At 38.0% G+C, this 27594-nt stretch overlaps 7 protein-coding genes across 11 annotated transcripts; 5 read left to right on the top strand and 2 right to left on the bottom strand.

The window, feature by feature from the left end:
• Nucleotides 1–42: 42 nt before the first annotated feature.
• On the top strand, nt 43–3235 carry LOC111431421. Of its 3 annotated transcripts, none has more exons than XM_023068055.1 (7): nt 50–296; nt 389–487; nt 1162–1507; nt 1602–1790; nt 2174–2256; nt 2603–2708; nt 2803–3235. In XM_023068055.1, the coding sequence occupies exons 1-7, from the start codon at nt 148–150 to the stop codon at nt 2878–2880; spliced, it is 1050 nt and encodes a 349-aa protein (XP_022923823.1). In that variant the 5' UTR covers nt 50–147; the 3' UTR covers nt 2881–3235. The 3 variants fall into 3 exon arrangements, with proteins under 3 accessions (XP_022923825.1, XP_022923823.1, XP_022923824.1); XM_023068056.1 differs by having other exon boundaries at nt 51–296; nt 1656–1790; XM_023068057.1 differs by lacking the exons at nt 2603–2708; nt 2803–3235 and adding an exon at nt 2481–2596 and having other exon boundaries at nt 43–296.
• Nucleotides 3210–5037, bottom strand: LOC111431422 (NAC domain-containing protein 86). The gene is made up of 3 exons (XM_023068058.1): nt 4791–5037; nt 4420–4697; nt 3210–3806 (listed from the first exon to the last, which is right to left on the bottom strand). Exons 1-3 carry the CDS (start codon nt 4945–4947, stop codon nt 3489–3491), a joined length of 753 nt encoding a protein of 250 aa, XP_022923826.1. The 5' UTR covers nt 4948–5037; the 3' UTR covers nt 3210–3488.
• Nucleotides 5038–5104: 67 nt separating this feature from the next.
• On the bottom strand, nt 5105–7155 carry LOC111431420 (putative pectate lyase 2). The gene is made up of 3 exons (XM_023068053.1): nt 6232–7155; nt 5994–6123; nt 5105–5906 (listed from the first exon to the last, which is right to left on the bottom strand). The coding sequence occupies exons 1-3, from the start codon at nt 7014–7016 to the stop codon at nt 5682–5684; spliced, it is 1140 nt and encodes a 379-aa protein (XP_022923821.1). The 5' UTR covers nt 7017–7155; the 3' UTR covers nt 5105–5681.
• A 2353-nt stretch (nt 7156–9508) lies between these two features.
• LOC111431419 (protein argonaute 1-like) lies at nt 9509–16653 on the top strand. Its single transcript, XM_023068052.1, has 22 exons — nt 9509–9760; nt 10563–11221; nt 11323–11531; nt 11622–11771; nt 11855–11988; nt 12120–12229; nt 12400–12506; nt 12602–12740; nt 12857–12973; nt 13211–13318; nt 13404–13475; nt 13920–14042; nt 14131–14296; nt 14375–14634; nt 14723–14865; nt 14978–15040; nt 15131–15194; nt 15311–15446; nt 15628–15701; nt 15810–15904; nt 16066–16097; nt 16221–16653. Exons 2-22 carry the CDS (start codon nt 10568–10570, stop codon nt 16427–16429), a joined length of 3165 nt encoding a protein of 1054 aa, XP_022923820.1. The 5' UTR covers nt 9509–9760; nt 10563–10567; the 3' UTR covers nt 16430–16653.
• A 985-nt stretch (nt 16654–17638) lies between these two features.
• Nucleotides 17639–21782, top strand: LOC111431589 (sucrose synthase 6-like). The gene is made up of 15 exons (XM_023068274.1): nt 17639–17889; nt 17964–18096; nt 18158–18312; nt 18412–18604; nt 18691–18809; nt 18895–19111; nt 19203–19298; nt 19369–19542; nt 19615–19731; nt 19828–19994; nt 20079–20303; nt 20398–20964; nt 21043–21181; nt 21259–21386; nt 21470–21782. The coding sequence occupies exons 1-15, from the start codon at nt 17783–17785 to the stop codon at nt 21630–21632; spliced, it is 2700 nt and encodes an 899-aa protein (XP_022924042.1). The 5' UTR covers nt 17639–17782; the 3' UTR covers nt 21633–21782.
• Nucleotides 21783–21866: 84 nt separating this feature from the next.
• LOC111431590 lies at nt 21867–24143 on the top strand. Of its 3 annotated transcripts, XR_002708527.1 has the most exons (3): nt 21868–22302; nt 23035–23119; nt 23727–24143. XR_002708527.1 is itself a non-coding variant. In XM_023068275.1 (2 exons), the coding sequence occupies exon 1, from the start codon at nt 21936–21938 to the stop codon at nt 22296–22298; it is 363 nt and encodes a 120-aa protein (XP_022924043.1). In that variant the 5' UTR covers nt 21867–21935; the 3' UTR covers nt 22299–22302; nt 23727–24100. The 3 variants fall into 3 exon arrangements, 1 of the variants encoding a protein (XP_022924043.1); XM_023068275.1 differs by lacking the exon at nt 23035–23119 and having other exon boundaries at nt 21867–22302; nt 23727–24100; XR_002708526.1 differs by lacking the exons at nt 23035–23119; nt 23727–24143 and adding an exon at nt 22541–22634 and having other exon boundaries at nt 21869–22468.
• Nucleotides 24144–24759: 616 nt separating this feature from the next.
• LOC111431490 (nascent polypeptide-associated complex subunit beta-like) lies at nt 24760–27548 on the top strand. Its single transcript, XM_023068142.1, has 6 exons — nt 24760–24873; nt 25596–25663; nt 26321–26469; nt 26565–26621; nt 27071–27109; nt 27214–27548. Exons 2-6 carry the CDS (start codon nt 25596–25598, stop codon nt 27384–27386), a joined length of 486 nt encoding a protein of 161 aa, XP_022923910.1. The 5' UTR covers nt 24760–24873; the 3' UTR covers nt 27387–27548.
• The last annotated feature ends 46 nt before the right edge of the window (nt 27549–27594 follow it).

The following is a 27594-nucleotide window of genomic DNA, read 5'->3' as shown; positions in this document are numbered from 1 at the left end:
GTATAGTAGACGAAGTGTGTGGAACTTGTCGACTCGCGTTCAAGATTTAAGAACGTGAAGGCAAATATTGGAGGGAAAGAGTCGAGAATCTTAAGATCGAGATTTGGTTGGATGAACAGAAATTTGTAGGGTTCGGTTCCTTTCATCATGAATTCCGTAAACACAAAAGCTACGGCGGTGCTTTATCACTATCCATGTCCCGACGGCGCGTTCGCCGCTCTCGCCGCTCATCTCTACTTCTCCGCCGCTTCTCTACCCCCTCTCTTTTTCCCCAATACCGTCTACAATCCCCTCAGGTCGTCTTTTCTCCTGCATTTACCTTCAACCTTGTTGCTTAAACTCTGCACAAACACTAAACTTCACTTTTTAATTCTACTTTTTCTTTCAGAACGGACCAGCTTCCCCTGCATCAAATTGACGACGTTTATCTTTTGGATTTTGTGGGGCCGTTTGGATTTGTTGAGGACCTATCTTCTAAAGTTAACAGGTGTTTTTGATGTTCCATGCCCCATTCTTTATGGGTTTTTTTTTTTGCTTTTGATGAACGTGTAATGTCTTTCGTGTGAGTGATTTTGAAATGATTAAAATTACTTTTCATGTGAGTGATTTTAAAATGATTCAAACTACTTTTCAGCTCCATTAAACCACTCTATACATGCTTTCAATCGTATAAAAAAATGTGTTTGAACGGCACGGTTAAACCTAATAATTTTGAGTAATTTTGTTAGGAATCACGGATCTCTATCGTGGTATGATATTGTCCACTTTGATCTTAAGCTGGCTTCTCCAAAATGCATTCCTCGTTTATAAATTCATGATCTTTCCTTAAATTAGCAAATAGGGGACTCCATCCCACAATCAACTGGTTAATGCTGCAACCTGGGATTAGGAGGGAAATGGTTGATGCAAATCTGATGGTTGATGCAAATCTGATGTTTGCGTTGGTGTCTGTAACTTTGAATGTTATGAACTTTCGCGTCTAACTCTAATCTCCTTGAGTCATTTAGAAAATTTCTGTAGAACGAATCCTATGGATATATCATGGAACAAGCTGAGCCTGTTCCAGTTCCATGGTGGGCTCTTCTTCTTAATGTTATTTATTAAGTTATTATGGTTGCTTAGAAATTAATGCTCTTTTTCCCTTTTATATATCTCCTCAAGAGTGATAATACTGGACCACCACAAGACGGCTCTTGAAAAGCTCAGCGATGAGTCTTCATTTGGTGAAAACGTGACTAAAGTTATAGATATTCAAAGAAGTGGAGCTACAATAGCTTTTGACTATTTCAAGCAAAAGCTAATACAAGATGCTTACGGGAATTTTGACGTTGGTTCTTCCAATTACAAAGTGCTAAATGAATTTGAGCGCATGAGGAGACTTTATGAATACATTGAGGATGGCGATCTTTGGAAGTGGAGTCTTCCAAATAGTAAAGCTCTTAGCAGTGGTTTCAAAGATTTGAATATTGAATATGATACGCTTTTGAATCCTAACTTATTTGATCAGGTAATTTCTCCATTTTCATTATCGGTTTTTGAGATTGTTCTCGCTCTGATAGTTATCTGATTTTCTGATACCTGAGGATGCGCGGCTGTTCAAGCTTGTTTGTCTAGACATCAAGTGTCTTCTTTATCGCTTATGTGTGTTTTTGCAGTTACTATCTCTGGATATGGAGACTATGATTAGTCGAGGAATAGCAAGTTTAGCACACAAACAAAAATTAATAGAGGATGCTCTTAATCAATCGTATAGCATTACACTCGGTGGTGGAGCTTTTGGACGTTGTCTGGTATGGCCACTAGTCCCACTCTCATTACCTTATATACATCTTTCTGGCAGAATTGAAATTTGTTATTTATCACGTTGTCTGACAACAAGTAGTCGTTTATGTTGGCTTGATTAAAACTTATAAAATAGTTGCTATGAATTCAAGCAACCAAATGTGTTTGAGGTCTTCGTTCTTGTTCACGAGCTTTATTTTTACTGAATTTTGCTTTTCAATAGGCTGAGTTCTTCTATATCAAATGAACAATCATCAGTTCATGCTGGTTGGTGCCCTTTAAGTTATTTAAGAGAGTGGAGCTGGAAATTGGAAAATAATTAAGGTTAAGAAATAGGCCAAAATGAAGAACCTTTACATTCTCTGATTTTGTTCCTCTCCTCTCCCAATAGGCTGTTGATGCAGATTCTATTTCAGAACTAAGGAGTGAATTAGGACACCAATTGGCTACTAAGAGTCAAAATTCAAATTTAAGGTAAGACAACTGTTCTGCTTATATGATCTTACCTGCGCTTAAACTTACATTATGATGGTATCTACATTGGTCATTGTTCCTTCACCTTTACTTCTGGAATGTCTTGTTTCCTTTCTTCTTTTTGTTATCTCTGGCTGTGTTCTTTATTGATTTTGTCGTATGAAGGCTTCAAGTCTCACTCATAAAACATGTAATGGCCTTAAGTTCTTGTTTTTTAATGACAGGGAGGTTTAAACAAACAGCCTATCAACCCATCTTCTAAGACTAAAGATAAATGTTTTCAATTTCTCCTCAATTTAAAAGACAACTTTTGCAGTTTATTTCCATTCACTTTGAATTCTTGCAGAGGCATTGGGGCTGTTGTATACCGAGTCCCGGCACTTGGGAATGACCAGATGTTGAAAATAAGTCTCAGAAGTGTTCGTGACGAGGACACAACTCGTATCTCACAGGTTGAATGCTTTGTCTTATCTATAGAAATCAAACATTTATCCAATGAGCTAATAATGGTGATGATTGTTGAGATCTCAACCTCTATGCTTCCAGGGATTCGGAGGTGGGGGCCATAAAAATGCGAGCTCCTTCATGTTAAGCTCAACAGAATTCCAGAAGTGGAAGATTTGAATGATGCACACAAGTATTTGCAGTCGTGAAGTAACTTAATGGGACTTTTCATTCAAGGTAATGTTATAGCCATGTGACATAACAGCAGCCAGCATCTGTGAAGATTGCTCATTATAACCCTTCCCTCATCTCAAAGATTTCATCCGGGCGGGATATGAAATAATGTTAATTTCTGAACTTATACGTGGAATGAATAAGTTGTTCTAAATTATACCTACACGGACCAATCTCGGCAGCGTTCGAGATGGCTCGACCGTGAGGCAATCTTGTGAAACTGGACCATGGTTTCCTGTGAACTGCTTGTAGATAATATGGACAGCTTTATAAAATTGAAAAAAATGGAAAGGAATCGGTATATATTGCTGTTCTTCTTATTGAAGTAAACATCGAGAGGTCAGAGATCAGATAAATCACCAAAATATATTCCATAGAGTCTTGTGCATAGTTGATTGATTTGACCCTACAGAACTCACCCACCACACCCAGCATCCAAAATACATAATCTACATATGGAAATTGATGAGTCTGACCACCCTCGAGAGAGAGCTGGTTGGTATGGATTATTATAGTAAAGAAGAAAATTAAATGTATAAAAGTTATGTATGGTTTCAATGGGTGGTGAAAGTGAGGTGAGAGAGATCGTGGAGGGCGATGGGCGATGAATTGGAAGCACACCATGCATCTTCTGTAATGAACTGCATCCATGAATCGTCCTTTTCTTCTTCCTCGACACAAGAAGACGAAGGTGGTGGCATGAGAACGTCAGGGGATAAAGTTTCGTAATCATTGACCAAAGTTTGTGACGTTGAATTTGAGTTGTCTATGAATGACAAACTGCTGCTGCTGCTGCTTTGCCCGCTTAATTGTTCTTCCACTTCCGAACATATTCCATTTTTCTTGAACACTCTACACAACGCGTAAGAATCCTGCAACCCAATACACAAAAACACTCCAATTTTCATCTCCCTTCTCATTTCTCTCCACTTTTCTCTCTTTTCTTCTCCTTTAATCTTGAATTTAGACCTAATTCAACTATGTATCAGATTCTACACATAATATGTGGAACTCGAGAGATTCATTGGGATGATTTTAGTGATGGGAATAAAGTGAAAAGTGGGGAGACATCTTCTTACACCAAAAAAAAAAAAGCAAATGATACGGACTTTTCTTTCGGTTCATTTTGGTAGTTTATCATTTTTAATACCATGAGGGAATCCAACTCTCAGAAATAGAATAGATCATCTAAGATGCTGGAAAGACAGAATCAAATCACTGGTCTGTGTGTGTGTGTGTGTGTTTTAAGTCATATGGAATACCACTTTTGTCTCGTTTGCCAATACAAAACAAAACCCCAACTCAAACTTTATCACTTGAAAGATCATGGTAGAAGTAAAGAATATGTACTCAGATCATTAATTTATTTTGAAAGCGAAGATTCAAACATCTAATTTTTTCGTCGAAAATATATGTTTTAACTAGTTGAACTATATTAGAATTATAGATGAATTAAATAGAGTTTAGTTATTAAGATATCAATACCTGAATACCAGAGCTGTCTTCACAATCCTTGTCGTCGAGGCGATATTCATGCATGACCCAGTCGGTCCTAATGCCTTGAGGGGCTCGGCCTCTATAGTAAACAAGTGTTTTTTTCATCCCAATGGCACGTTGATGAGAAGTCACTCGCCTGTCTTTTCCAGTTGACTTCCAATACCCCGCTCTCGTGGCTCTGTTTGTTCTAAACCCATTTGGATACTTTCTATCTCTCGGACCAAAGAAGTACCATTCCGGGTCTCGACTGGGCAGAAATGACTTTTCTACAACAAATAGGATTGTTTTCTAGTTTCTCAATTTCAAGTTTTCAAAAAAATTCCATAAAATTAGTGGAGAGAAAATTGAATTGAATTAACCTGATAATTCCCACGGCTCGCATTTGTAGAGATCGACCTCTGGAATGATATCAAGCTCGATTACTTGGCCACTGATCTTCCTCTTGAGATAGTAATTGACAAGCTCTTCATCGGTGGGATGGAACCTGAACCCTGGAGGCAACCCCACTGGCGCCATTTCTTTCCCCAGTTCCTTACCAACAACTCTGGTTATTCAGAACCGAACTCTTTTCCCACATCGCCAAATTCCTAACTATTTATATATGGGACTTGCTCAAAGTGCCTTCTTCTCTTTGAGTATCCTTTTCTTTTCCTTCTTCTTCTTCTTCTTCTTCTTTTTTTTTTTTTTGGCCTCTCTCTTTCCCGTCTTTCTCTTTTGCAGATTCTTGGACAAACGTTTCACAGAAGCCCTTTACTTGTAACTTCACACCTAGAGTTTGCCTTTAGTTGCTTCTGCGCTCACCTTCGCGCCCATGATTCACTCAAAATCACAACTACTGCAAAATAAGAGATGGAAGAGGAGAATGCGTCGTGTCTGCCTGGCCTGCATAGCAAGCCGAAGACAGCCTCGGTCAGCCTGGCCTGGCACCTCCTCTCTTTCTTACCATAATACGTATTCCTTTTGTTTACATGTATGATGTAGTTTTAATTGACCATAATTGGAATGTCGGCACCGCTCGCGTGCTCTCTCATTCATTCTCCTTACGCTTATTTGTTCTTGTTTTTCAATATTCCTTTCGATCCTTAAAGGTTCTTTGTTCAAGTGTGTTCTTCAATTTTTCCCCTTTCTCCTTCTTAATTAAGTGTGTGTTTGAATATCGCTTCTATATTGTATCCTAATGCTTCTTTTAATCTCAGTAATTGTTATTCATATAATCTCTTACACCATCAAAATTAAAGTTCATATAATTGTCAACATCTTGACTTTGACGAGCAGCGTAGAGCCCCGGAGGAGCTCGTCAATGATCTCACCCACTTAGCATCAGCCACTGGAAACCGCTGCTGGGCGCTGTAATTTGGCTTTACGCCTCCTCGCCCCACACCAATCTGTCCGAAGGAAGCTCCGTTTTCAAAAACGTCTCTGACGGAATGAAACTTCCATTTTGCCGCCTCTACTTTCCCGGTGCTCCATACAATCTGCCATTGTTATTCACACAAAATAAATTCAAATCTCGATATTTTGTAAACCCGGAAATGGAATGATTTAGTTTATGTCATTATTGCCTGTTTTGATTTTGATGCGATGAACAGGTTGGCTTCACTCTTGACGCTTGGATTCATGCTCCCTCCAATTGCGTATTGCGTCCATCCTTGGTACAAATTGTTCGCCACGTGCGCATACCCATGTCGGATCCTATAAAACGAATGATTTTAATCTAATACCATGTTAATCACCAACAGCTTAGCCTCAAAATGGACAATATCGTATCATTATGAATGTTCCGTGAATCCTAATAGTTACCTCGGCATCCTTTGGTTGCAGTTGGGTCCAAAATGGTTATAGACGACAGTGACTCTCATGTTCTTGTCTCGGACATAGCCGTCCTCGTGGCCGAGAAGAATAACCTTGTCTTGGTCGCGGAACCAATTGTTGGAAATGGTGATGTCAGTGGAGCCTCTGGTGACGTCGAGCAGCCCATCCTCGCAGCGGTACAGTGTGTTGTGGTCAATCCAGACTTTGGATGCTGATACTAAACGAATGGCATCGCCGTCCACGTGTCCAAGCGAAACCAACTTGGAATTAGGGCCCATGACTTGGCCTGCGCCCTGAGCCTTGCAGTGGTGGATGATAAGGCCGTGGATTATGATGTTGGTGGCCTTGGAGACCACCAGGCATGCATTCCCGGAGATGTGGACGCTGGCCCCTCGCCCGTCGATGGCTGTGTAGCTGCTTATGAGAAGCGGCTTGTGGAGCAGGATGTGCATGTCTTTTTGGAAGGTGATCCAGACTTTGGATTTGATCATTGTGGCGCCGTATCGGAGTGTACCTGGGCGTGGGTTTATAGGGTCGTCGCTAGGGTCGGTGACTTGGTAGCGTATGAGATTTCTTCCGATGTTGTTGGTCATTTTTCCAACGAAACCCACCGAGCAAACGCCCAGTTGTTGCCTGTTTCTCCTCCAGTAAGGGTTCGATCTCCAGCATCTGTCAATGGCGTTCATCTTCAACCCATTGCCTTCTGAATAAGAAACTGCGGAGAGGAGAGTGAGGGAAATAAGAGACAGAACAAAGAGTTGGGTGGCGCCCATTTTTGGTTGATTGTTGCTGCTGCTTTGCGTGCCGGGGGTTGATTTTATATGAACAAACTATGAAGACAGTGGAGGAGTTTTTAAATTTTAGGGCATGCCTTCACCTTTAAATTCTTCCTGAACTGGTTTTAAATGCAAGTGGGAGTTGCATTCATATGAAAACTGTTTTTTTTCTTTCATATTTTAACGTTGTAAACTTGTAACTTCTTCTTCATTCTGCTCCTCCTTTAATTAATGTCTGATAAATGACATTATTTTGAGGAAAACCAAAATTTTGTTCCATTAAATAAACGTAATGTGTTTTTTTTTTTTTCCATTAGATGCCTTGATTTTATGGGATTTTCGATATTTCCAAAAAAATAATAAAAAACTAAAATAATTTTAAAAAATACTTATTATTTATATTATGTTCAAAATTAGTAACGATTCAATGGATATGTCGATTCACACGTAATATCTGTCAACTTCATAAATACATAGAAATATTAATGGAAGAGTAACATGAGGACAAAAATTTCATATCCCAACAATAACTGTTTATAAAATCAATCCATTTATGACGGTAAATAAAGATATAAATTATAGTCTCAACTTTATTTATATATGGATATCAATTACAAAATTGGGATATTAATTACAGGATCAATTTCATGGACCTTTAAATATAATTCCATTTAATCAACGTATATGAATATAACGATAATTAAAACTCACAAATAAATAACTAAATTAGAGCGGGCCCTTGGAGTCCAGTGTAGGCCCAGCGGGCCAAACATTGTAACCCACAATCAGACTTTGGGGACCCACCATCTATGGTTGTCTACGTGGCTTCCACGTTCGCCAATGAACGAATCAAACGGTTGTACACTACAACTAATTTCCCCAATAAATAAATGAGTTAGCAAAACAAAATTAAGAGCATATATTTTTATGTTTTAAACTTGTGACAATATCTTTATCAATTTTTTTTTAAATAGAAAACTAGAGAAGGGATCCGAAATTAATAGGTTTTTTTTTTTTTTTGCTCTTTGGAATTTTTCTAATGACTTGAAATTTTATAATGAGAACAACAATAATAATAATAATAATAATAATAACTTGCCAAACATATATTTATATTTAATTCAATTAATCAAGGATTATGGCAGGGATAAGAACGTCCAAAAATATTGTCCGGCATGCTTTTCCTTTTTAATAAAAAATATAAGAATGATAATGATGTGCGTTCATTTAAAGTGAATAAGGACATATGTGTGATTAGAATAAAAGGCACAACAAAAAAAAAGGGAAAAATAGTGGAGGAGATTTAATTTGATTGGACATTTATTAAATTTACGAGTTAAAAAAGGTGTCTAGTAGGGTGAGCTCAACTTGCAAATATAAATTTGTTGGAGTTATTTTTCATAAATTCCATTAAAAAAAGAAAATAAAATAATAATTCTTTATAGGCCATATTAATTTTAAAAATATCCACATTTGATTTTATTGTAGTGTCATTTAAAAAACTAAATTCTTAACATATTATAGGTAAGCCACTCATAGTTTTTGCTTGGTTTAAATGTGGTGTATTTGATTTAAAACAATAACTCCATTATAATTGGTTGGTTACATTACTCAAAAATTGAAAAATCCATACCACTATTAATTGTTCTTGTCACTATTAAATGTTATTGTCACTAGTGAATGTAATATGTTAAATCTATATAAGTTATTTGAATATGAGATGCCTTTTCTCTTTGAGTCCTAAGTGCGGTGTTTGTCTTTTTCTATGAATACAAGGTTGCAAATTAAATTTAAACTTAATATTTTTAGTTATATTAAAATTTTAATTTCATCCATTAATTTTTATTAATTTTCTGACCGTATTTAACAAAAATAAAAAAATGATGGGTGAATAATTTTGTCAAAACTAAACAAAATTAACAAAAGTATAATTATATCAATTGGAAAAGAGGGGGAATTAAGCTGATTGAAAACTGTTTACAATAATAATTATCGCGAGGTGAGATGAGGGGTGAGTAATAATGGGAACGGGACTACGGCGGAGCGTGAAGAACAGTCGCTGCTAGGCAAGAGATACGTGTCAATTCGGGAGAGCGAGTAGAGAAAGGGCGATTTAAAGGTACGGAGAGAAACGCCGCAGGGGATAGTGGGATGGTGGTGTGATTAGCCGTTGGGGGCCAATCATGTGAAGTTCAGACACTACCCGTGTACCCGGTTATCCCGTTCCGTTCCACTTACTGGACGGGCCCACCACCAACCTGGAAATGACACATAAGCAACACTAAAGACTTCCCACGTAAAAACGGTAGACCAGTCATTGTCTTGACATATGCCACGGAGGACGAGAGGGCTCGGCAATAATTAAAATTGTTTTTTAATATATATATATATATATATATATTTTTAGGGGAGAGGGATGGAGTTGTCTTTTTCGAAGACCTGCTCGGTGCTTTATATGTAGGGTGTGGGTAGGCATTATAGGGCGTTCTTCCAAAAGCAAGTGAGAGTAACAAAAAGTGTAGTGTAGTGAGTGGAGAGGCGAGGCGTAGGCGAAACCAAGGGCTTTCTCTCTCTCGGCTGTTGTTTTTTATTATTACCTTTCTCTGGCTCTCTCGTTCTGTAAAGCAACGCGAAGCGACGCTGCGGTTTCAGTGGCTCTCTGTTTGTTTCTTTTTTTCACTACTCATTTTTCATCACATCGCTACCGGCGCTTTTCCGGCCACCATACTTGCTCGTCTGAGGTTAATCATCAACTAATTTTGCTTTTAGGTTTTCGCCGTCTTTACTCCTTTCTTCCATTTCTCAATGCGTTTGGTTTTTTTGTCTGATTTTCCTTTTGATTAGGTTCCGATTTCCTGCTTTTACATTTTCTTCAACTGTCTGTGGATCTACTCTATGTTTCTGTGGTCTTTGCTTTGCGAGTTACTTTCTCATCTCTGTCGCCGGATCTTTCCATTTCTCTCCTCTTTTATTTTTTCCTCTTCATAACCGTTTTTTTTTTTTTAACTGGTTTTCTCTTCCGTCGGTGTGAGATCGCTAGATCCTGTTCAGCCATTTATTGATTCCTTCTTACTTTGGACGTCTTCCAAACCTATTGTCTTGTGCTTGAGTTAGGGTTTTCGAGTTAAATGTTCGTTTTCGCGTCGACACTTTGGCTGAAAACTATTTTCTGTAGTTAGGGTTCGACTTCTTCTCTTTTTACATTTTTTCTGTGTGGTGGCTCTTACGTGAACGCTTATTTGAAGAAATACGAGAAGCAAATACTGTGAAGTTACTTGATCTATATTTGATATTTATGTTTCAAAAACCTCCAAATATCAAACATTAGAGAAATATAAGTTTATTTTCTGTTTGTGAAAGCAACAGAAAACATTTTCTGCTCGTGCCTCTTGGTTTTTACAATTTTACACGTATTTATTTATTATGAGTGCTTTTATTTCTGTCTATCGTTAATAATAAATATGTCTTGATAGAATAACTATTCTACTTTTAGACATTATTTTTCAATTCTAAATTTTCGGGTTCAACTCTCCATTTTTGTAGTGATCATGGGGAGGAAGAAGAAAACTGACGGTGGTGGTGAAAGTTCTGAGTCTCAGGATGTTGGTGGCCGTGGCTCCCAACGATCAGCTGAAAGGAGAGATGGTCCACAGCAACACGGTGGCAGTGGATATCATGGTGGAAGAGGTTGGGCTTCTCAAGGGGGACGGGGAAGTCAAGGTGGTGGTCGTGGCCGAGGAACATCTCAACATCAGCACTACGGAGGACCTCCGGATTACCAAGGCAGGGGTAGAGGTGTGCCATATCAGCATGGAGGACGCGGTAACTATGGTGGTAATCGCAGTGGCATGGGTGGTGGCGGCATTGGGGGAGGATCTTCTTCTGGTGGACCATCCAGGCAACCAGTTCCCGAGCTGCACCAAGCAACCCCAGTGTATCAAGGTGGGGTGACTCAGCCAATGTCATCTCTGGCGAGTTCTTCCTCCCACCCACCCGATACTTCATCAATTGATCAACAATTTCAACAAATTTCCATCCAGCAGGAATCTTCTCAAAGCCAAGCAATTCAACCTGCACCACCATCTAGTAAATCTATGAGATTCCCTTTGAGACCAGGAATGGGTAGCTCTGGCATAAGGTGTATTGTTAAGGCTAACCACTTCTTTGCTGAGCTGCCGGACAAAGATCTTCATCAGTATGATGTGGGCATTCTCTTCTGTTCTGCTGCTCTTCTATTTCTATTCTGCTGCTTGTGTTTTTTTTTATATTTTAATCCTACACTGACATTTTCTGCTGCAAGTAGGTTACTATTACTCCAGAAGTCACTTCACGTGTCTATAATCGAGCTGTAATGCAACAGCTAGTGAACTTATACAGGGTCTCTCACCTTGGTAATCGTCTTCCAGCCTATGATGGAAGAAAAAGTTTATACACAGCTGGTCCTCTTCCGTTCATATCAAATGAGTTTAGAATCACTCTTTTTGATGAAGAGGATGGATCAGGAGGACAAAGGTGCCTTACCCTCTTCCCTCTTTGAATTCTTCTTGTGTCTACGCTTTTTCTCTTTTCATTCTTCCTGATGATTTGCTACTTCTGGTGCAGACGGGAAAGAGAATTTAAAGTTGTGATCAAATTGGCTGCTCGTGCTGATTTGCACCATTTAGGGCTCTTTCTGCAGGGCAGACAGGCGGATGCCCCACAGGAAGCCCTTCAAGTTCTGGATATTGTATTGCGCGAATTGCCTACTTCAAGGCATGTCTATATTGCTACACACCTGTTACATGGTTTTTAGTTCATTGGATTGAATTAATGAATGAAATTGCTTGATCTTCTAGGTATTGTCCAGTGGGCCGATCATTTTATTCTCCTGACCTTGGCAGACGTCAGACAATGGGTGAGGGGCTGGAAAGCTGGCGGGGCTTTTATCAGAGTATCCGGCCTACTCAAATGGGCCTCTCTCTAAATATTGGTATTAGCCCCACTCTCTGTTCTTTGCATTTTATACTTCCTAAAATGGAAGGCATGGAGATTATTTTTTCAGTTTACATTTCTCCCTTCATGTTTTATTTCAGTGAAGTGACTATTCACTAATGGATGCAGATATGTCATCTACTGCTTTCATAGAACCTTTGCCTGTCATTGATTTTGTGACTCAGCTTCTCAACCGTGATGTGTCATCGAGACCATTATCTGACGCTGACCGTGTGAAGGTTGGATGCTTCTTACTGTTTAGGTCATGATATTTTATTTTACAAGCTCGTTAGACTGCTAGGACTATTTTCAGTTGTTCTTCTACCTAATTTTTGTATGCTATGGTTTTTCATGGAATTGCCATTTCTACAGGAGGGGATATTCTCTAATTTTTTTTAATTAATTTCAGATAAAGAAGGCTCTTCGAGGTGTTAAAGTTGAAGTGACACACCGTGGTAATATGCGCAGAAAATATCGCATAACTGGTTTGACATCACAAGCAACAAGAGAGCTAACGTAAGTAATATTTTTCACTTGAATTGAAAAGTCTTGCCTAACTAAGTTTGTATTATATTGAACTTCACCGCTTATACTAATTGTATTTGTACTAGTTTCCCGGTTGATGAAAGAGGTACTATGAAATCAGTGGTCGAGTACTTCTATGAAACATATGGGTTTGTTATTCAACATACTCAGTGGCCTTGTCTTCAAGTAGGGAACCAGCAGAGACCTAACTATCTACCCATGGAAGTAACGTTTCTCCTTATATTTCGCCTTACTGGTTGAATATTTAGTAATGGCTAATTCATTTTGTGTGTCCCATTATGTATATTTGAGTTTTATCATCGAAAATGTTTTTGATTCAGGTTTGTAAGATTGTTGAAGGCCAGAGGTATTCCAAAAGGCTCAATGAAAGACAGATAACTGCTCTGCTCAAGGTTACATGCCAACGACCAAAAGATAGAGAGGAAGACATTATGCGGGTCTGGAATAGCTTGCATCTTTAATAAATCTCAATTTATATAATTGGGTGTAATTGCTTGGAATTTAGTTTCTGCTTTTATCTTTTTCCTCTAAATATTATAAGTTCTGTTTCTTTCTACCTTTCTTGTTTTTCGACGCTTCATTACCTTGCTTGCTTTTTCATAGATTTTAGAGTTTTGGTTATTCATCTTTAAGGTTGACCATTGTTAAACTTTCTAACATTCTTTTAATTACAGACGGTACGTCATAATGCATATCATGACGATCCATATGCAAGGGAGTTTGGAATTAAGATAAGTGCTAAGCTTGCTTCTGTTGAAGCTCGTATTCTTCCTGCACCATGGGTAACACATCTAATTCTAGTATAATTGAGCTGCGAGTGCTGTCTGATTTTCATAATGTTCTAACGATAATCTCATTCCTTTGCAGCTAAAATATCATGAGACCGGCAGAGAAAAGGATTGCTTGCCACAGGTTGGACAGTGGAATATGATGAATAAGGTACTTCCTGTTGGGGAATTAATATGTTAGAGGTTTTTTTCTCCTCTCTGGTTTAAATTTTTGTTGCTTTGTCTGAAACTTGTAGTTTCTTGTTTCTGTTGTTTTGGTATGCTATAAGAAGAGCATTAAAAATATTAGTCATTTAATGTATTATGTGTTTTATGGTTTAAGCACTAAGAAAATTTTATGTATTCTACAATGAGTGAGATGCCACATTCGTGTTGATGAAAAGAATTCCTGATTCCTTGTCCATGGTAGGTATGTTAGTTTGTTTGAGAGAGAAATGTCCCTTCCCCCCTTTCTGCTGTAGGTAAGATGACTTGAAATGCTTGCTTGGGTTGTTTTCACTAATTATGCTGAATGATAGTCAATTCATGGTTCCAGAGTTTATTTATGAAACGATAATCTGACCTTTTTATCTATGTTGATTATGAGTTATTGCAGAAAATGTTCAATGGTGGTACTGTAAACAACTGGATGTGCATAAATTTCTCTCGATATGTGCAAGACAGTGTTACTCGTGGGTTTTGTTATGAACTTGCTCAAATGTGTTACATTTCTGGCATGGTAATAACCTTAATTTATTGCCTTCAACAACTAGTGGTGAGATTTCCAACGAAGTTTTTAATGCTAAAGCTTTGTACGATGGCTGTAGGCTTTCAATCCAGAACCAGTGATTCCTCCTATTTTTGCTCGTCCTGATCATGTGGAAAAGGCCCTTAAAACTCGGTACCATGATGCAATGAGCATTCTCCAACCCCAGGGCAAGGAGCTTGATCTGCTTATTGTTGTTTTGCCAGATAACAACGGATCTCTTTATGGTATGTCAATTACTGTCTTTGTTATTTACAATCTTGATGTCTTTTAATTACTTTTTTCTTTCGTTATACTTTTTGCAGGTGATTTAAAACGAATCTGTGAAACGGATCTTGGCCTCGTTTCCCAGTGCTGTTTGACTAAACATGTCTTCAAAATGAGTAAACAGTATTTGGCCAATGTGGCCTTGAAAATAAACGTAAAGGTTGGGGGAAGAAATACAGTACTTGTTGATGCATTATCTAGGCGCATACCCTTGGTTAGTGACCGCCCTACCATTATATTTGGTGCCGATGTAACTCATCCTCACCCAGGAGAAGACTCAAGTCCATCCATTGCTGCTGTATGATCATAGGCACCTCTTTTTGTTTTATATGCTTCTTTGTCTAATCTAAGCCGCTGTTAAGTTCCTAGTATTATTTTGTCAATAGGTTGTGGCTTCTCAAGATTGGCCGGAAGTTACAAAATATGCTGGTTTGGTCAGTGCTCAAGCCCATAGGCAAGAGCTTATTCAAGATCTTTTCAAAACATGGCAGGATCCTGTAAGGGGGACTGTAACGGGTGGAATGGTCAAGTATGAGTTATAAACCTAGTAGTTTTAGTGCTTTTGTCTTCTGGTTGCATATTGAACTTGTCTTAGTGAACTGGTGTGTTCTTATTTATTGTCCTCCTCTCTCTGGTGACAGGGAACTCCTCATCTCCTTCCGTAGAGCCACTGGACAGAAACCTCAGCGCATTATATTTTACAGGCATTTTCTTTTATTTCTAATATTTTGTCAGGTTGTGAATAAACATTATTTTTGATTTGTTTGATGCTATTCCTAAGCTTTATGTTGCAGGGATGGGGTTAGCGAAGGACAGTTTTACCAAGTTTTATTGCATGAGCTGGATGCCATTCGAAAGGTAAAGATTGCATGTGTTGATGCATCTTCAATATGATTTGAGAGATACTGTTGGTTTGATGTATTTTTGTCAATTTCTCTGACATATTTTTCCCTTCTGAATCTATTCATTTTTAGGCATGCGCTTCTCTAGAACCAAACTACCAACCTCCAGTGACTTTCGTTGTTGTACAGAAGCGTCATCACACTAGGTTGTTTGCTAATAACCATTCTGATCGCAACGCTGTTGACAAGAGTGGGAACATATTGCCTGGTAAAGTATAGTATAGCTAACTCGTGCGTGTAGAGTTTGTTGACTTTTTTGACATTTGATTAGTATGGAAGTAGGAAAAATTGGAGTTTATACATGCATGTAGAATTCAATTAATTAATTGCTTATTCTTTTGTTTTTGTTTTTAAAAATGATTTTTACTATACGGCCGGAAATGTGTCAGGTACGGTAGTTGACTCCAAAATTTGTCACCCTACGGAATTTGACTTTTACCTGTGCAGTCATGCTGGAATCCAGGTAGAATTATATATATATGTAATGAAATATTTTATTGTTTATAGAGATGCCATATGCGGAGATGAAGACTTATTACATAATTTTATGTTTATGATACTGGTTGACCAGGGTACAAGTCGTCCAGCTCACTACCATGTTCTGTGGGATGAGAACAAGTTCACAGCTGACAGATTGCAGACTCTAACCAATAATCTTTGTTATACGTGAGTTGTTTTTCTCAAGTTCCTTTTAAAATTCTGAGTAATTCCAACTTATCTGGTTCTGCTTTAATTAGCGCTCAAAGATTTCATGCCAAATCTTTATTATTATCATTTTACATGTGAGATTGACTTTGAATTAAATATGGGATTTTCTATTTCTGTAGGTATGCAAGGTGTACTCGCTCTGTTTCTATTGGTAAGTTTCTGATTCACTTGATTTGAATTTGTTCTGCCCAACCACATCTGATCCATTAACCTTAAGATTTATTTGCTTTCCCTTGTTCTTCATGGTTTGTTAATTTGGTGTAACCTTTTGCAGTGCCCCCAGCCTACTACGCTCATCTTGCTGCATTCCGAGCTCGTTTCTATATGGAACCCGAGACTTCTGATAGCGGGTCAATTAGCAGTGATGCTGCTGCTGGACGTGGTGGTGGTGCTCGCAGCACACGGGCACCAGGGTTGAATGCTGCTGTTCGACCTTTGCCAGCTCTCAAAGAGAATGTTAAGAGGGTTATGTTCTATTGTTGATGTGTTTTACTACCACTGGTTGTTTCACTTCAAGTGTCTTTGTTTAGTTTCCGGAGCTTTGGTTTGAATGTGTGGAACTTCCCACTTGTGTAGACGATGAACTTCGGTATTTGTTATTTTGTGTGGTACAACTCATTGGTGGCTCATGCCCATGTCCCCTACGGTGACATGCTTTACCGCCCATTCGAGAACCTTATAATGCCATGTACTGCTTTCAACAACTATTTTTACGACTTTGTTTGGTTTAATCGTGGATGTCAAAATCTTTGGGCCAATTTTTAGGGTAATACCATTTTTGTTTTTTTTTTTTTTTTTTTTTTTTTTCAAAAAAAAAATAAATTTAATGTTAGTTTTCTTCATTTTAATTATTGGGCTTATAAATTTGGGTGAGTGAGAATGATTCAGGTTGTTGCTGAATTTGAAGAGAAGCAAACCTTATGAAATTGACAAACTAATTATCAGTTTTGAATTTTATGAAATTAAATACATTGATATGATGTGTTCCTATAGTTAAATAAATATGATTCATTTAGTTTGATATGCCTTTGTGCACCATTATTCTTCACATTTAAGTAAACTGTTTAATTACAACATTTTTCACATGAATGGAATTTGTATATATATTCAATGTATGTAATTTAAGAATCATAATTTCACGAGATTAAAAGTTGAATCCAATCATAAAAAAATTATGTTTATATTCGATGGTTTATTAAGTTTGATTTGATTACCTGGTAAATTAACTGTAACAATTAATTTTAAGATTTATAGAATATTTGGGAGTACAAAGATATACACTTCATTTATTAATTTATACTTCTCTGTTGTTGTTTTTTAATAAAAATAAAGAATAATAATAATAACGAATATTGAATATCACATTAAGCTTGTTAATCATGGTAACGCCAAAAGCCTAAAAATTGCATTTGTATCTTAAGAATGTCATCTCCAAGAAGGAAAGCAAAGAATAAAAGGCAGCCTCTCCAATACCCATGCCAATGCCAATGCCAATGCCAATGCCAATGCCAATGCCAATGCCAATGCCATTACCGTTACCATTACCAATGATATTTCAGTAAAACAAAGAAAGAAAGTTACCTGCTTGAAGTTCCTTACCTCCTCCTCTTAATAACTTCCCACCATTGCAATTCCTTTCTTGCTTTCAATCTTTCAAACCTCTTAAATGTTCTTGTCTTCCATCACTACCCTTATTTCTATTTCAGCATTACGTCTCCCTCACTCTTCATAAAATATAATATTTCTTAATCTCCATGATTGAACGTATATGTATCTCATATCACAACCCATAAGAAACGCAATTAGAAACAAAGCCGTGTGATCGTGTTGGAAGAAATGGCCATTGCAACAGCCAGCTTGATGAGATTAGATACACCAATTTCCGACAGTTTAAACACTGCGTTGAGGAAATCCCATAACCCAATGAAGAAATGCTTCGCCAGGTACACACTTCCTCTTCCAATCAAAAAAGCTGGAGTCTTTTTGAGGTATGAACATAACCCATCTGAGTTAATAGGTTTGTTGAGAATGGGAAGAGGCTGATGAAATCCCCAGATTTGATGAAGGATTTGGAGATTACAATTGAAGACAAGCGTGAGAGGAGCCAAGTTTTGGAAGGCTTTCTTGGCTACATTCTAAGCAACACTCGGGTAATACTCAAACTCTTTCTGCTTTGAAGGAGGATGGATTTTGATGGCTTATAATATGCAGGAGGCTGCTGTTGTCCCTCCCAACGTCGCGCTAGCCGTGAGGCCGAGCCCCGGTTTCTGGGAGTTTGTAAAGGTGAATGCTACAAGTTTGAGAGTAGGAGACCTCACAGCTTCTGAATACTTGAAATTCAAGGAAGCCATCTTTGATGAGAACTGGTGTGTCCACAAATACTTCTGGTTTCCCTTTATGTAGTCATCTTTGGATTGATGAATGAAAAAGTTGTGAAAATCATTGGTTTGAACTTTGATGTGCAGGGCAAATGATGAACATGCTGTAGAGATAGATTTTGGAGCCATTGAATTCAGCGCCCCTCGCTTGAGCATTCCCTCGTCAATTGGAAACGGAGTCAATTTCATCTCAAAGTTCATCAGTTCAAGGTTTAGTGAGGATAAACAGAATGTTAAGCAACTTGTTGATTATCTTCTGGGCCTTCACCATCGAGGACAGGTATCAAAATATGAACATTCCATTGCAGAAAGCTGAAGATTTTAAGAAAAACAATGAATGACAACATTTGGATTCAAATCTTGCAGAGTCTTATGATCAATAAGAAACTTAATACGGCTTCCAAGCTTCAATCTGCATTGTTTGTAGCTCAAGTATATCTTTCTTCACTGCCAAAAGACACCCCATATGAAGAATTTAAGCGCAAGTAACCAACAATTCTCTGTCCTTTTCCATTTGATTTCCTATTTTTCTTAAGTTTTTAATTGTATTGTTATCATTAATGCTTAAAGGATGAAGGGGTGGGGATTTGAGAAGGGATGGGGAAGTACTTCAGAGAGAGTCAGAGAAACAATGTTAATCCTCTCTGAGATCCTCCAAGCACCAGATCCACTAAAATTGGAGTTACTGTTTAGCAAGCTTCCAACCACATTGAATGTCGTAATATTTTCGCCACACGGCTATTTCGGCCAGGAAGGCGTCCTCGGCATGCCTGACACTGGCGGTCAGGTTAGAATATGAGTATCTGTTTGTATTGCAGCCTTACAATGTTGTGTTCCTGTGGACTTGTATATCACTCACCTGCTACAAAAATGACTAGATTGTGTACATTCTTGATCAAGTGAGAGCTTTGGAAGAAGAGCTGCTGCATAGAATTGAGCAGCAAGGCCTGCAAGCAAAGCCTCAGATTCTTGTGGTATGTTCGTTTGTAGGCGCATAAGATCACACCAACATTGTCCTTGTGTTTTAATATGTATTCCAATTAGGTAACAAGATTGATACCTGATGCTCGAGGAACCAAGTGCAATGTGGAGTTAGAGCCTATTGAAAACACAAAGCATTCTAACATTCTCAGGGTCCCATTCTACACACAAAATGGAGTCCTTCGCCAATGGGTTTCACGTTTTGATGTGTATCCATACTTGGAGAGATTTGTGAAGGCATTTTACTTCAAAACTCTTTCATTTTCCCCCAACCAGTTTCTTCATCTTCTACTAACTTTGTATTTATAGGATGCCACTGGTAAGATCCTTGAAGTCATGGGCTGCAAACCTGACCTCATCATTGGCAACTACACTGATGGCAACCTGGTTGCTTCTTTGATGGCTAAGAAACTTGGAATTACACAGGTCCGAAGACAAAATCTTGGGAAAAATCCGCCATGTTTGGTTGTTTTTTTAGTTTCATGATCTCTGAATTCTTGAGTTTTTATTTTGACATCCCAGGGAGCTATAGCACACGCTTTAGAGAAATCAAAATACGAGGATTCTGATGCTAAATGGAAGGAGCTTGATCCCAAGTATCATTTCTCGTGTCAATTCACAGCTGATATGATCTCAATGAATGCAGCTGATTTCATTATAACAAGTACATATCAAGAAATTTCAGGAAGGTTAGCAGATTCTTATCATATAGTAATGAACTCAGCTGGATTATGTCATCTTTGAGTAGCTAAGTAAAAGGTTTTATCCAACAGCGAAAGCAGGCCAGGACAATATGAAAGCCATGAGGCCTTTACTATGCCTGGACTTTATAGGGTTGTCTCAGGTATTAGTGTGTTTGACCCCAAATTCAACATTGCTGCTCCTGGGGCTGATCAATCTGTCTACTTTCCTTTCACTGAGAAATCGAAACGGCTGACGAATTTTCATCCCGAAATCGAGGAACTACTTTATAGCAGAGAGAACAATGATGAACACATGTAACAATGATGAACTCATTCTCTTTTGGTTTGAACAGTGACAGAAAATTATCAGTGCAGTTCTAACTTTTGATCTTGTAAATTTCTGGAACAGTGGTTACCTTGCTGATAAGAAGAAGCCAATAATCTTCTCCATGGCAAGGCTTGATACGGTGAAAAACATTACTGGTTTAACTGAATGGTTTGGCAAGAACAGGAGGCTGAGAAGTTTAGTAAACCTTGTGGTGGTAGCAGGATTCTTTGATCCATCAAAATCAAAGGACAGGGAAGAAATTGCTGAGATAAAAAAGATGCATTCCCTGATAGAGAAATACAAACTCAGGGGGCAAATCAGATGGATAGCGGCTCAAACCGATCGGTGTCGCAACGGAGAGCTATACCGGTGCATTGCTGATACTAAAGGAGCTTTTGTGCAGCCTGCACTTTATGAAGGTTTTGGCCTAACAGTCATTGAGGCAATGAACTGTGGATTGCCTACTTTTGCAACAAATCAAGGAGGCCCAGCAGAGATTATTGTCGACGGGGTCTCGGGATTTCACATCGATCCGAACAATGGAGGCGAATCGAGTAAAAAGATCGTCGCTTTCTTTGAGAAATGCAAGTCAGATGGTGGATATTGGAATAAGATTTCAGAAGCTGGTCTTCAGCGAATATATGAAAGGTAAAAACAAGACGCAGACATCATTTCCAACAAATTGGGAACGTTGATGATATTCAGTTACTGAGTATGGTTTTGCAGCTACACTTGGAACATATATGCAAAGAAGGCTCTGAACATGGGATCAGTTTACGGATTTTGGAGGGAGATAAACAAAGACAAAAAACAAGCCAAGATGAGATACATTGAAATGCTTTACTCTCTCTTGTTTAGGAAACTGGTTAGCATTCTATCTCTTCAACAGACATTGATGACTAAGCTTTTCAGCTTTTTTGATCACTCTAAATCCTATTACAGGTGAAGAACATTCCAATCCCTACTGAAGAACCCTTGCCAGCTCCAGCCGCCACGCCCACGTCGCAGCAGCCGACACCGGAGCTCCGATCTCGGAGACCGGCTGCCACTCAACCTGAGGCAGGACCAAGGCAAAATCATCCACTCTTGATCAACATTCTTAATTTTGCATTAACCTTAATAATTAAAAAAAAGAGTTGTTTTAATTTTGCAGGAGTGAAGATAGGGGCTCAGTGCAGCAGGGGCAGAGTGGCTATGGGCTATCAAACACCATAAATAAGATGTGCCTTTTGGCTGCCTCTCTCTTGGTTGCTTACTTCGTGCTAAAGAGGATTTGTGGAGTAGATCAAGCATCATATGATGATTTACCATTTTAGCCTTTTGATATTTCAACTTTATTTATGTAAATTTATTATAATAATTAAAACAACAATTTGTGATTCTCTTAATAAATTATTTATGTATTTTTTTGAATATCATATTCAAATAAAGGAATGTGTGAAAAAAATGGGTTTTAGTTGAACAAAGAATTGTATACGAGGGTAAAGGGTTTTAAAATTAAATTAAAAATAAATAAATAAAGGAATTTCGAAGTGAGTATAAAGATGAGCAGAAGATTACCCAAACATGGATCTCATTGGCATCTCTGCGAGCATCTAGCAACCGGAAAGTCTGCTACGATGTCGGATCCATATTCAGGGGCCAAAGGAGGTAGGCTCACCTTCAAGGGAGGAGTCTTAGCCTCCCGCAGTAAGGATATTGACAAGAAGAAGAAGAAGAAGAAGGAGAAGAAAGACAAAAGTAAAAGCGAGGAGAACCCCACGGACGAGGCCGAGATTTTGTCGTCGGCTGACGGTGTAGAGGGTGAAGAGGGAGTGGTGTATACTATTGATGCGGCCAAGCGTATGAAGTATGAGGAGCTCTTCCCGGTGGAGACCAGGAGGTTCGGTTACGACCCTAACAACGCCGATACCAAGTTCAAGTCTGTGGAGGAAGCTCTTGATGACCGTGTTAAAAAGAAGGCGGATCGTTATTGTAAATAATCAGGTCACTGCTCTCGCTAGTCTGCTTTAATTTGTCTCTGCATTCGTCCTCGCAACTCCATAGATGCAATTTGTATTTCGCGCCTGAATTTGATGGATATTTTAGTCAGGATTCCCAGTTAGATTTCGCAATATCTTCAAACATATTAGGTTAAGATCGTACGAATTAGGTTAGGCGTTGGTTTCTAACGAAAGGAATGTTTGTCCAATGTCCCTTATACTCGGAGAAAGTCTAAATTTAGTTAGGGAAGTCTCTTCCTTCTTTTCTTTCTACTCTGCTTTACCTCTTTTAAGAATCCCTTGAATAAATATGCGTAGGAATGAATTTGTTGCATAGTTCCTTAGGTGGTCACCAAATTGTTAGTTTGTAGAACAAGGTAAAATTGTGATAATCATCTGTGAATCATAGCTGTAAAGTAATAATGGTGGAGGCACAGATAGAACCCCGGACTACAAAGGAGCTCTTTGCCTTGTTAGTAACTAGCATATAAGGTAATATGTCAAATATCCTCTGCAACTGCCATAGAGTGGCCCTAAGTGGATCCTTTACCAAACACCCTTGAAGTCCCCATATTTATCTGCAGAAGTTCGTCTATTATCTCACCTTCTAGATTCATCAGTAGTGTGCCCCAGTAGCATTAGTCCTGTGATTTTTAATGCAGCCTCAAGTGATGGAGGTCAGCAACTCTTACATGTCTTACTAATCTCTCTCTCTCTCTCTCTCTCTCTCTTTTGGAGAGAAACATGCCTATGAACTATGGGAAGGAGTGCGTAGGCATAAGTTAGTTACCTGCTCGACATGATATGCTGAGTTAGACAAGGTAATATATAAGTATATTGGTAAGAAACCGAACTTTCATTGAAAAAGAATGAAATGAACGCAAGGGCATACAAAAAAAGTTCAACAAAAAGAGTGAGCTCAAAAGTAACAACAAAAAAAAAAAAAAAAAAAAAGGGCTCTAATCCAACAAAATCAAACCAAGATCATAGTTACTTGTGCTGTTATTTGAAGTCAGATTAGCAGTAATACTCTTCACTGGGTGCCTGATCTGATATCTACTTCCCCCAGATCCTTCCTACTATTCTCACTCTTGGGGTTCTAATCCCTTTCTGGGAGAACAGCTGCCAGTTTTACCTGTGTGGATAACTGGACTGCAAACTGCACCGCAGTGATTTGTGCAATTAGCATATCATATTTCTATGTTTGAAAAATTGTTCATGTAAATTANTACTTTTTTTTTTTTTTTTTTTTTTTTGCATAGTCTTCAAAAAAGGGAATGGCAGATATTGGTACATTTGATGGTATACTAATCGTTATGTAGGTTCAAATTAATCAGTGAATTTTGCCGAGGACAACTGCTTTACTCGTAATCTTAATCAGTGAATTTTAATTTGCCTTAACGCTCATATCGTAGTTGTTTGTTGCAGGCATTGGTCATAATGGAACTACTGAGATTCCAGTGATTTCTTGAGACGATGCTCATCATGCTCCACTAAGCAACAGGTTCAACACTATGCCTTAGATTTCTAGTTTTCATGGTATTTGATCTAATATAGACTCATGGAGCCATTACCACAGAAAAAAATGTTGGTACGGCTTAATCTTTGGTTGTTAGTTTAGTATTTTGTAGAAAAGAATGGTTATGGATTATTCCAACAATTCAGGAACCAAATAATTTAGCATGGATTGAATTATAATTCTTGACTGCCACAAAAATCATTATAATAGTGTTAAAGTTAGGGGAGAGGGAAATGCTGTAAAGGAATATGGGATTTCTCTTAATTCATTTTCCATTTTTGAACTTGTGTTCATCAATTTCAGCTTATGAGCTTCTAAAATTTCAATCTTTTAGCCTCTGAACTTATACTTTATACCCATTTTTCATTATGGTATGTAAGCTAATATCAGAATCTCAGTCCTAACGAAAATTTTGACACGATCTCTAACATATAAAGTTTGTAATTGCTTGGAAGTTGTTCTTAGAAGCCATTTTTTAAAGACAGTTTCAACCCAAACTATACTTCATTATTTTCAAACTACTATTATACCTAATTGAGAAAACATTGGCCGACTTTTAATCGTGGTTAATTAGCCCAATTGCTCTTAAGTTATTCGAGTGCTTTCAACTCGATGACAAGCTTCAAATTGCCTCAATTATGTTCAAAATTAAGCAGAGTTACCTGGAATTTTTTTTTTTTTTTTGAAGCCATATTGGGCCAACATTATTTTAAGGTAGGCCCAACATAACTTAACTCGATCTAATTTTAGCCCATTTCGGCCCATTGGGATTCTTTATTTATTTAATTTGGCAAATGCGTTGCTTCATTCTGGGAGAACGTAAATCAAATAACCAAGCTGTACCAATTAGAATCAGCCACGTCTGTATTTGAAATCATATATCGACCGTCGGATCAAGATGAATTTTTGTTTTTCGTGGATCGGTTCGTAGCTTTAGCAACCTCTTATTATTATATGGAGGGAAAGGGCTAAACCATCTGTTAGCGCCGTCCGGGAGTCTGCCCTTCTTCCGCCACCCTCTGTGTAATCCCCCATCTCCAAAACCCTAGCCCAAAGGTAATTCCATCCGTCCTCTTCGCCCTTCATCTCTCTATTTCTTCTTTAATCTCTTCTTCCGCTTGGTTCTTAGATTCTATTGTCGGGACCTTTTCAATCTTCACTCATAGTTGGGCTTGTAAGTTCAGACGAAGTTGTTATAGATTCGTTAATCCCAGTTCTCTACCTTCTAGCACGCTACGGTTTTCCTATCGTTTTTTATCGTCCTCTTCTCCTGCAAGATTTTGTTCTTGTTCTGCATTTAGGTCCCATTTCTTAACCGAAATTAAGTCAATAGTGTACGTTCGTTTTTACCTCATTCTTATATAATTAGGAATTCTAATGGAACTTAACGACATTTTGATTGCTGCATTTCGTTTTGGGTATATTTCTTTGATTAAAGGATGTGTGTCTGCTCAGGGCAGGGTCATTACTCAGCACTCTTAAAAAGATTTATGCTGTTTGAATCTCATTTTGGTTATTTTGTTGGTGCCTATCCTTCTTCGATTTTCATCTTTTAGTAACTGATAGTGATTGAAGAAAAAAAATTGTCTATAAAATATTAACTGGGTGTTTCTCCCGCTTTGGTGGCTATCTGATCGTGCTCGTAGCTCTTGGATTTTACTTATATTATATAAGTATTGTTTGAAATATTCAGTTCTTGTTATACCCGAACTCGCCCTTGTGCGTCTCTCTGACTTACTTATATTGGCCTAGTCTAATTCTGTTTTGATGTCATGCAGATGGATCAGGAGAGGCTTAGGAAGATTGCCAGTGCAGTTCGCACCGGTGGAAAGGGTACCGTGAGAAGGTAATTCTGTAATATTTTATTTTTCCCATTCCATTGTTCAGCACATAAGGTGATGTGGTTGAAGTTTGGATTTCTGACCTTCATTGTGAGGATAATGAACTGCCTGAAATTGTTAACCAACCTTTTATATATCATATGTACCTGGATTCTTTGCCTAAAAATTAAATGGATCATTATAACCATCCCAAATTTCAATTTTGCACTGTGGTAAGAATTTAAGCTCTCTTGAAGTTTAATATATTCATATTAATTTAAATTTATTTTTTTCAAATACAAATTAAAATTGAGGAAATTAATAGGAATCTCAGCTAATCCATAATTTATGCCACTGTTGAAACGTCTAGCTCGTTGTTTTGCTCTGACCTTATTTGTCTGACCTGATGATTTTTTAAACTGAAGTCTTTTTAAGACCTCCAGAAGGTGATGCAATAATTACAACATCTTGGTTAAATTATGGTAATTTGCACTTGATAAGTCTTTCCGTGTCATTCACATCCCACTGTCTTGTATTTGTCAAGAAAAAAAAAAAAAAAAAAAAGAGTATAATTTCAATTGTCGTAGTCTTTCTGTTATTTCTTCAATGAAATTACCTAAAGACGTGACCTTGTTATTCCATTGGTTGGTTTTTTATTTTCAAACAAATGCCCTTGATAATAGAAAGAAGAAGGCAGTTCATAAGACCACCACAACTGATGACAAAAGGCTCCAGAGCACCCTAAAGAGAATTGGGGTGAATGCCATTCCTGCCATTGAGGAGGTCAACATTTTCAAGGACGATGTGGTTATCCAATTCAACAACCCGAAGGGTAAATTTTATTTGTCAATTTATTTTACTTCCATCTTATTGCTTCACATTCTTGGATGACTCGTAACATTATTTTTTAACTTATTTCCTGTCCAGTTCAAGCATCTATTGCTGCAAACACCTGGGTTGTTAGTGGTTCTCCTCAAATAAAGAGTACGTATCTCTGCTAAACTATGCTGTAAATCTAATAACACAATTTTATTTTTTCCATTGCTTTAACATAAATTGACATACCGGACAAACCATTTGAGGCATTTTGTGGGGAATACTAGTACTTCTTCGAAAGAATGGTTTCTTGTTTTGGGCAATTGGATCAGGGCTACAGGAAAAGAATTTTCTTCGACCGTTGTCAGATCAATCAGTTTTAATTGCATTTGATTAGTTTTCATGGTATCTATTCCATTAAGGCTGCATCTTCTTACCAGCCTTCAAAGTATGATGTCTTACTCTTAAAAATCATTTGGTTTGTACAATAGATCTTGTTGTCTACTTGTGCTGACGTTAATTGTCTGTCATGCATTTGATGGTGCTCAATTTTTCTTGGTTGAAATGGTCCTCCGATTGTCTTTTTATCTAATAATTTGTGCGTTTCCCAACTACAGAATTGCAGGACATCTTGCCTGGTATCATCAATCAATTGGGTAATTTATCTCTCGAGTGTTGTTTTTTTTTTCTTCTTCTTATTGCTAGAGCTCCATCGGTTTGAACTTGTAAATAATGTTTCTGTTATGACTACTACCCTCAGGGCCAGATAATTTGGACAACTTGCGAAAATTAGCTGAGCAGTTCAAACAGCAAGTACCTGGAGCAGGTGTTGATGTTGATGCAAAGAATGTAGAAGAGGATGACGATGAGGTTCCAGATCTTGTTGATGGGGAGACTTTTGAAGCTCCCGCAGAAGAAAATCGTTGTTCTTAGAGAAATCCCTTTGGGAAAGGAGTGTTTTTGTGGCGTTTTATACTTGTTACTACTAGAATTGGTTGAGACAAGTTTTTATGAATTCGATCCATCATTCTTAAATTTTATCATAATATCTCTAAACCACCCGTTCTCTTTATGATGAGGAGGAACGTTACGTTAGTTTGTGTGTTTGTTCCATGTCTGCCGTACCTTTACATCTTCCAAG

Source organism: Cucurbita moschata, unplaced genomic scaffold (genome assembly GCF_002738365.1).
Source record: "Cucurbita moschata cultivar Rifu unplaced genomic scaffold, Cmos_1.0 Cmo_Scf00036, whole genome shotgun sequence".
Lineage (NCBI taxonomy): Eukaryota > Viridiplantae > Streptophyta > Magnoliopsida > Cucurbitales > Cucurbitaceae > Cucurbita > Cucurbita moschata.
This window is presented reverse-complemented; position numbering and strand designations above follow the sequence as displayed.

Excerpts from the sequence above, each read along its gene's own strand:
- LOC111431421 (XM_023068055.1), top strand. The coding sequence starts at position 148 with ATGAATTCCGTAAACACAAAAGCTACGGCGGTGCTTTATCACTATCCA. Across the intron at positions 297-388 it reads ACCGTCTACAATCCCCTCAG|AACGGACCAGCTTCCCCTGC; the intron begins GTCGTCTTTTCT and ends TTTTTCTTTCAG. Across the intron at positions 1,791-2,173 it reads GAGCTTTTGGACGTTGTCTG|GCTGTTGATGCAGATTCTAT; the intron begins GTATGGCCACTA and ends CTCTCCCAATAG.
- LOC111431420 (XM_023068053.1), bottom strand. The coding sequence starts at position 7,016 with ATGGGCGCCACCCAACTCTTTGTTCTGTCTCTTATTTCCCTCACTCTC. Across the intron at positions 6,124-6,231 it reads TGCAACCAAAGGATGCCGAG|GATCCGACATGGGTATGCGC; the intron begins GTAACTATTAGG and ends TTCGTTTTATAG. Across the intron at positions 5,907-5,993 it reads TCGCATCAAAATCAAAACAG|ATTGTATGGAGCACCGGGAA; the intron begins GCAATAATGACA and ends TAACAATGGCAG.
- LOC111431589 (XM_023068274.1), top strand. The coding sequence starts at position 17,783 with ATGGCCATTGCAACAGCCAGCTTGATGAGATTAGATACACCAATTTCC. Across the intron at positions 18,313-18,411 it reads GCCATCTTTGATGAGAACTG|GGCAAATGATGAACATGCTG; the intron begins GTGTGTCCACAA and ends TTTGATGTGCAG. Across the intron at positions 19,299-19,368 it reads CAAAGCCTCAGATTCTTGTG|GTAACAAGATTGATACCTGA; the intron begins GTATGTTCGTTT and ends TATTCCAATTAG.
- LOC111431590 (XM_023068275.1), top strand. The coding sequence starts at position 21,936 with ATGTCGGATCCATATTCAGGGGCCAAAGGAGGTAGGCTCACCTTCAAG.
- LOC111431419 (XM_023068052.1), top strand. The coding sequence starts at position 10,568 with ATGGGGAGGAAGAAGAAAACTGACGGTGGTGGTGAAAGTTCTGAGTCT. Across the intron at positions 12,507-12,601 it reads CAAGCAACAAGAGAGCTAAC|TTTCCCGGTTGATGAAAGAG; the intron begins GTAAGTAATATT and ends TATTTGTACTAG. Across the intron at positions 12,974-13,210 it reads GAGAGGAAGACATTATGCGG|ACGGTACGTCATAATGCATA; the intron begins GTCTGGAATAGC and ends TTTTAATTACAG.
- LOC111431490 (XM_023068142.1), top strand. The coding sequence starts at position 25,596 with ATGGATCAGGAGAGGCTTAGGAAGATTGCCAGTGCAGTTCGCACCGGT. Across the intron at positions 25,664-26,320 it reads GGAAAGGGTACCGTGAGAAG|AAAGAAGAAGGCAGTTCATA; the intron begins GTAATTCTGTAA and ends CCTTGATAATAG. Across the intron at positions 26,622-27,070 it reads TGGTTCTCCTCAAATAAAGA|AATTGCAGGACATCTTGCCT; the intron begins GTACGTATCTCT and ends TCCCAACTACAG.
- LOC111431422 (XM_023068058.1), bottom strand. The coding sequence starts at position 4,947 with ATGGCGCCAGTGGGGTTGCCTCCAGGGTTCAGGTTCCATCCCACCGAT. Across the intron at positions 4,698-4,790 it reads CGAGCCGTGGGAATTATCAG|AAAAGTCATTTCTGCCCAGT; the intron begins GTTAATTCAATT and ends TATTTGTTGTAG. Across the intron at positions 3,807-4,419 it reads AAGACAGCTCTGGTATTCAG|GATTCTTACGCGTTGTGTAG; the intron begins GTATTGATATCT and ends ATTGGGTTGCAG.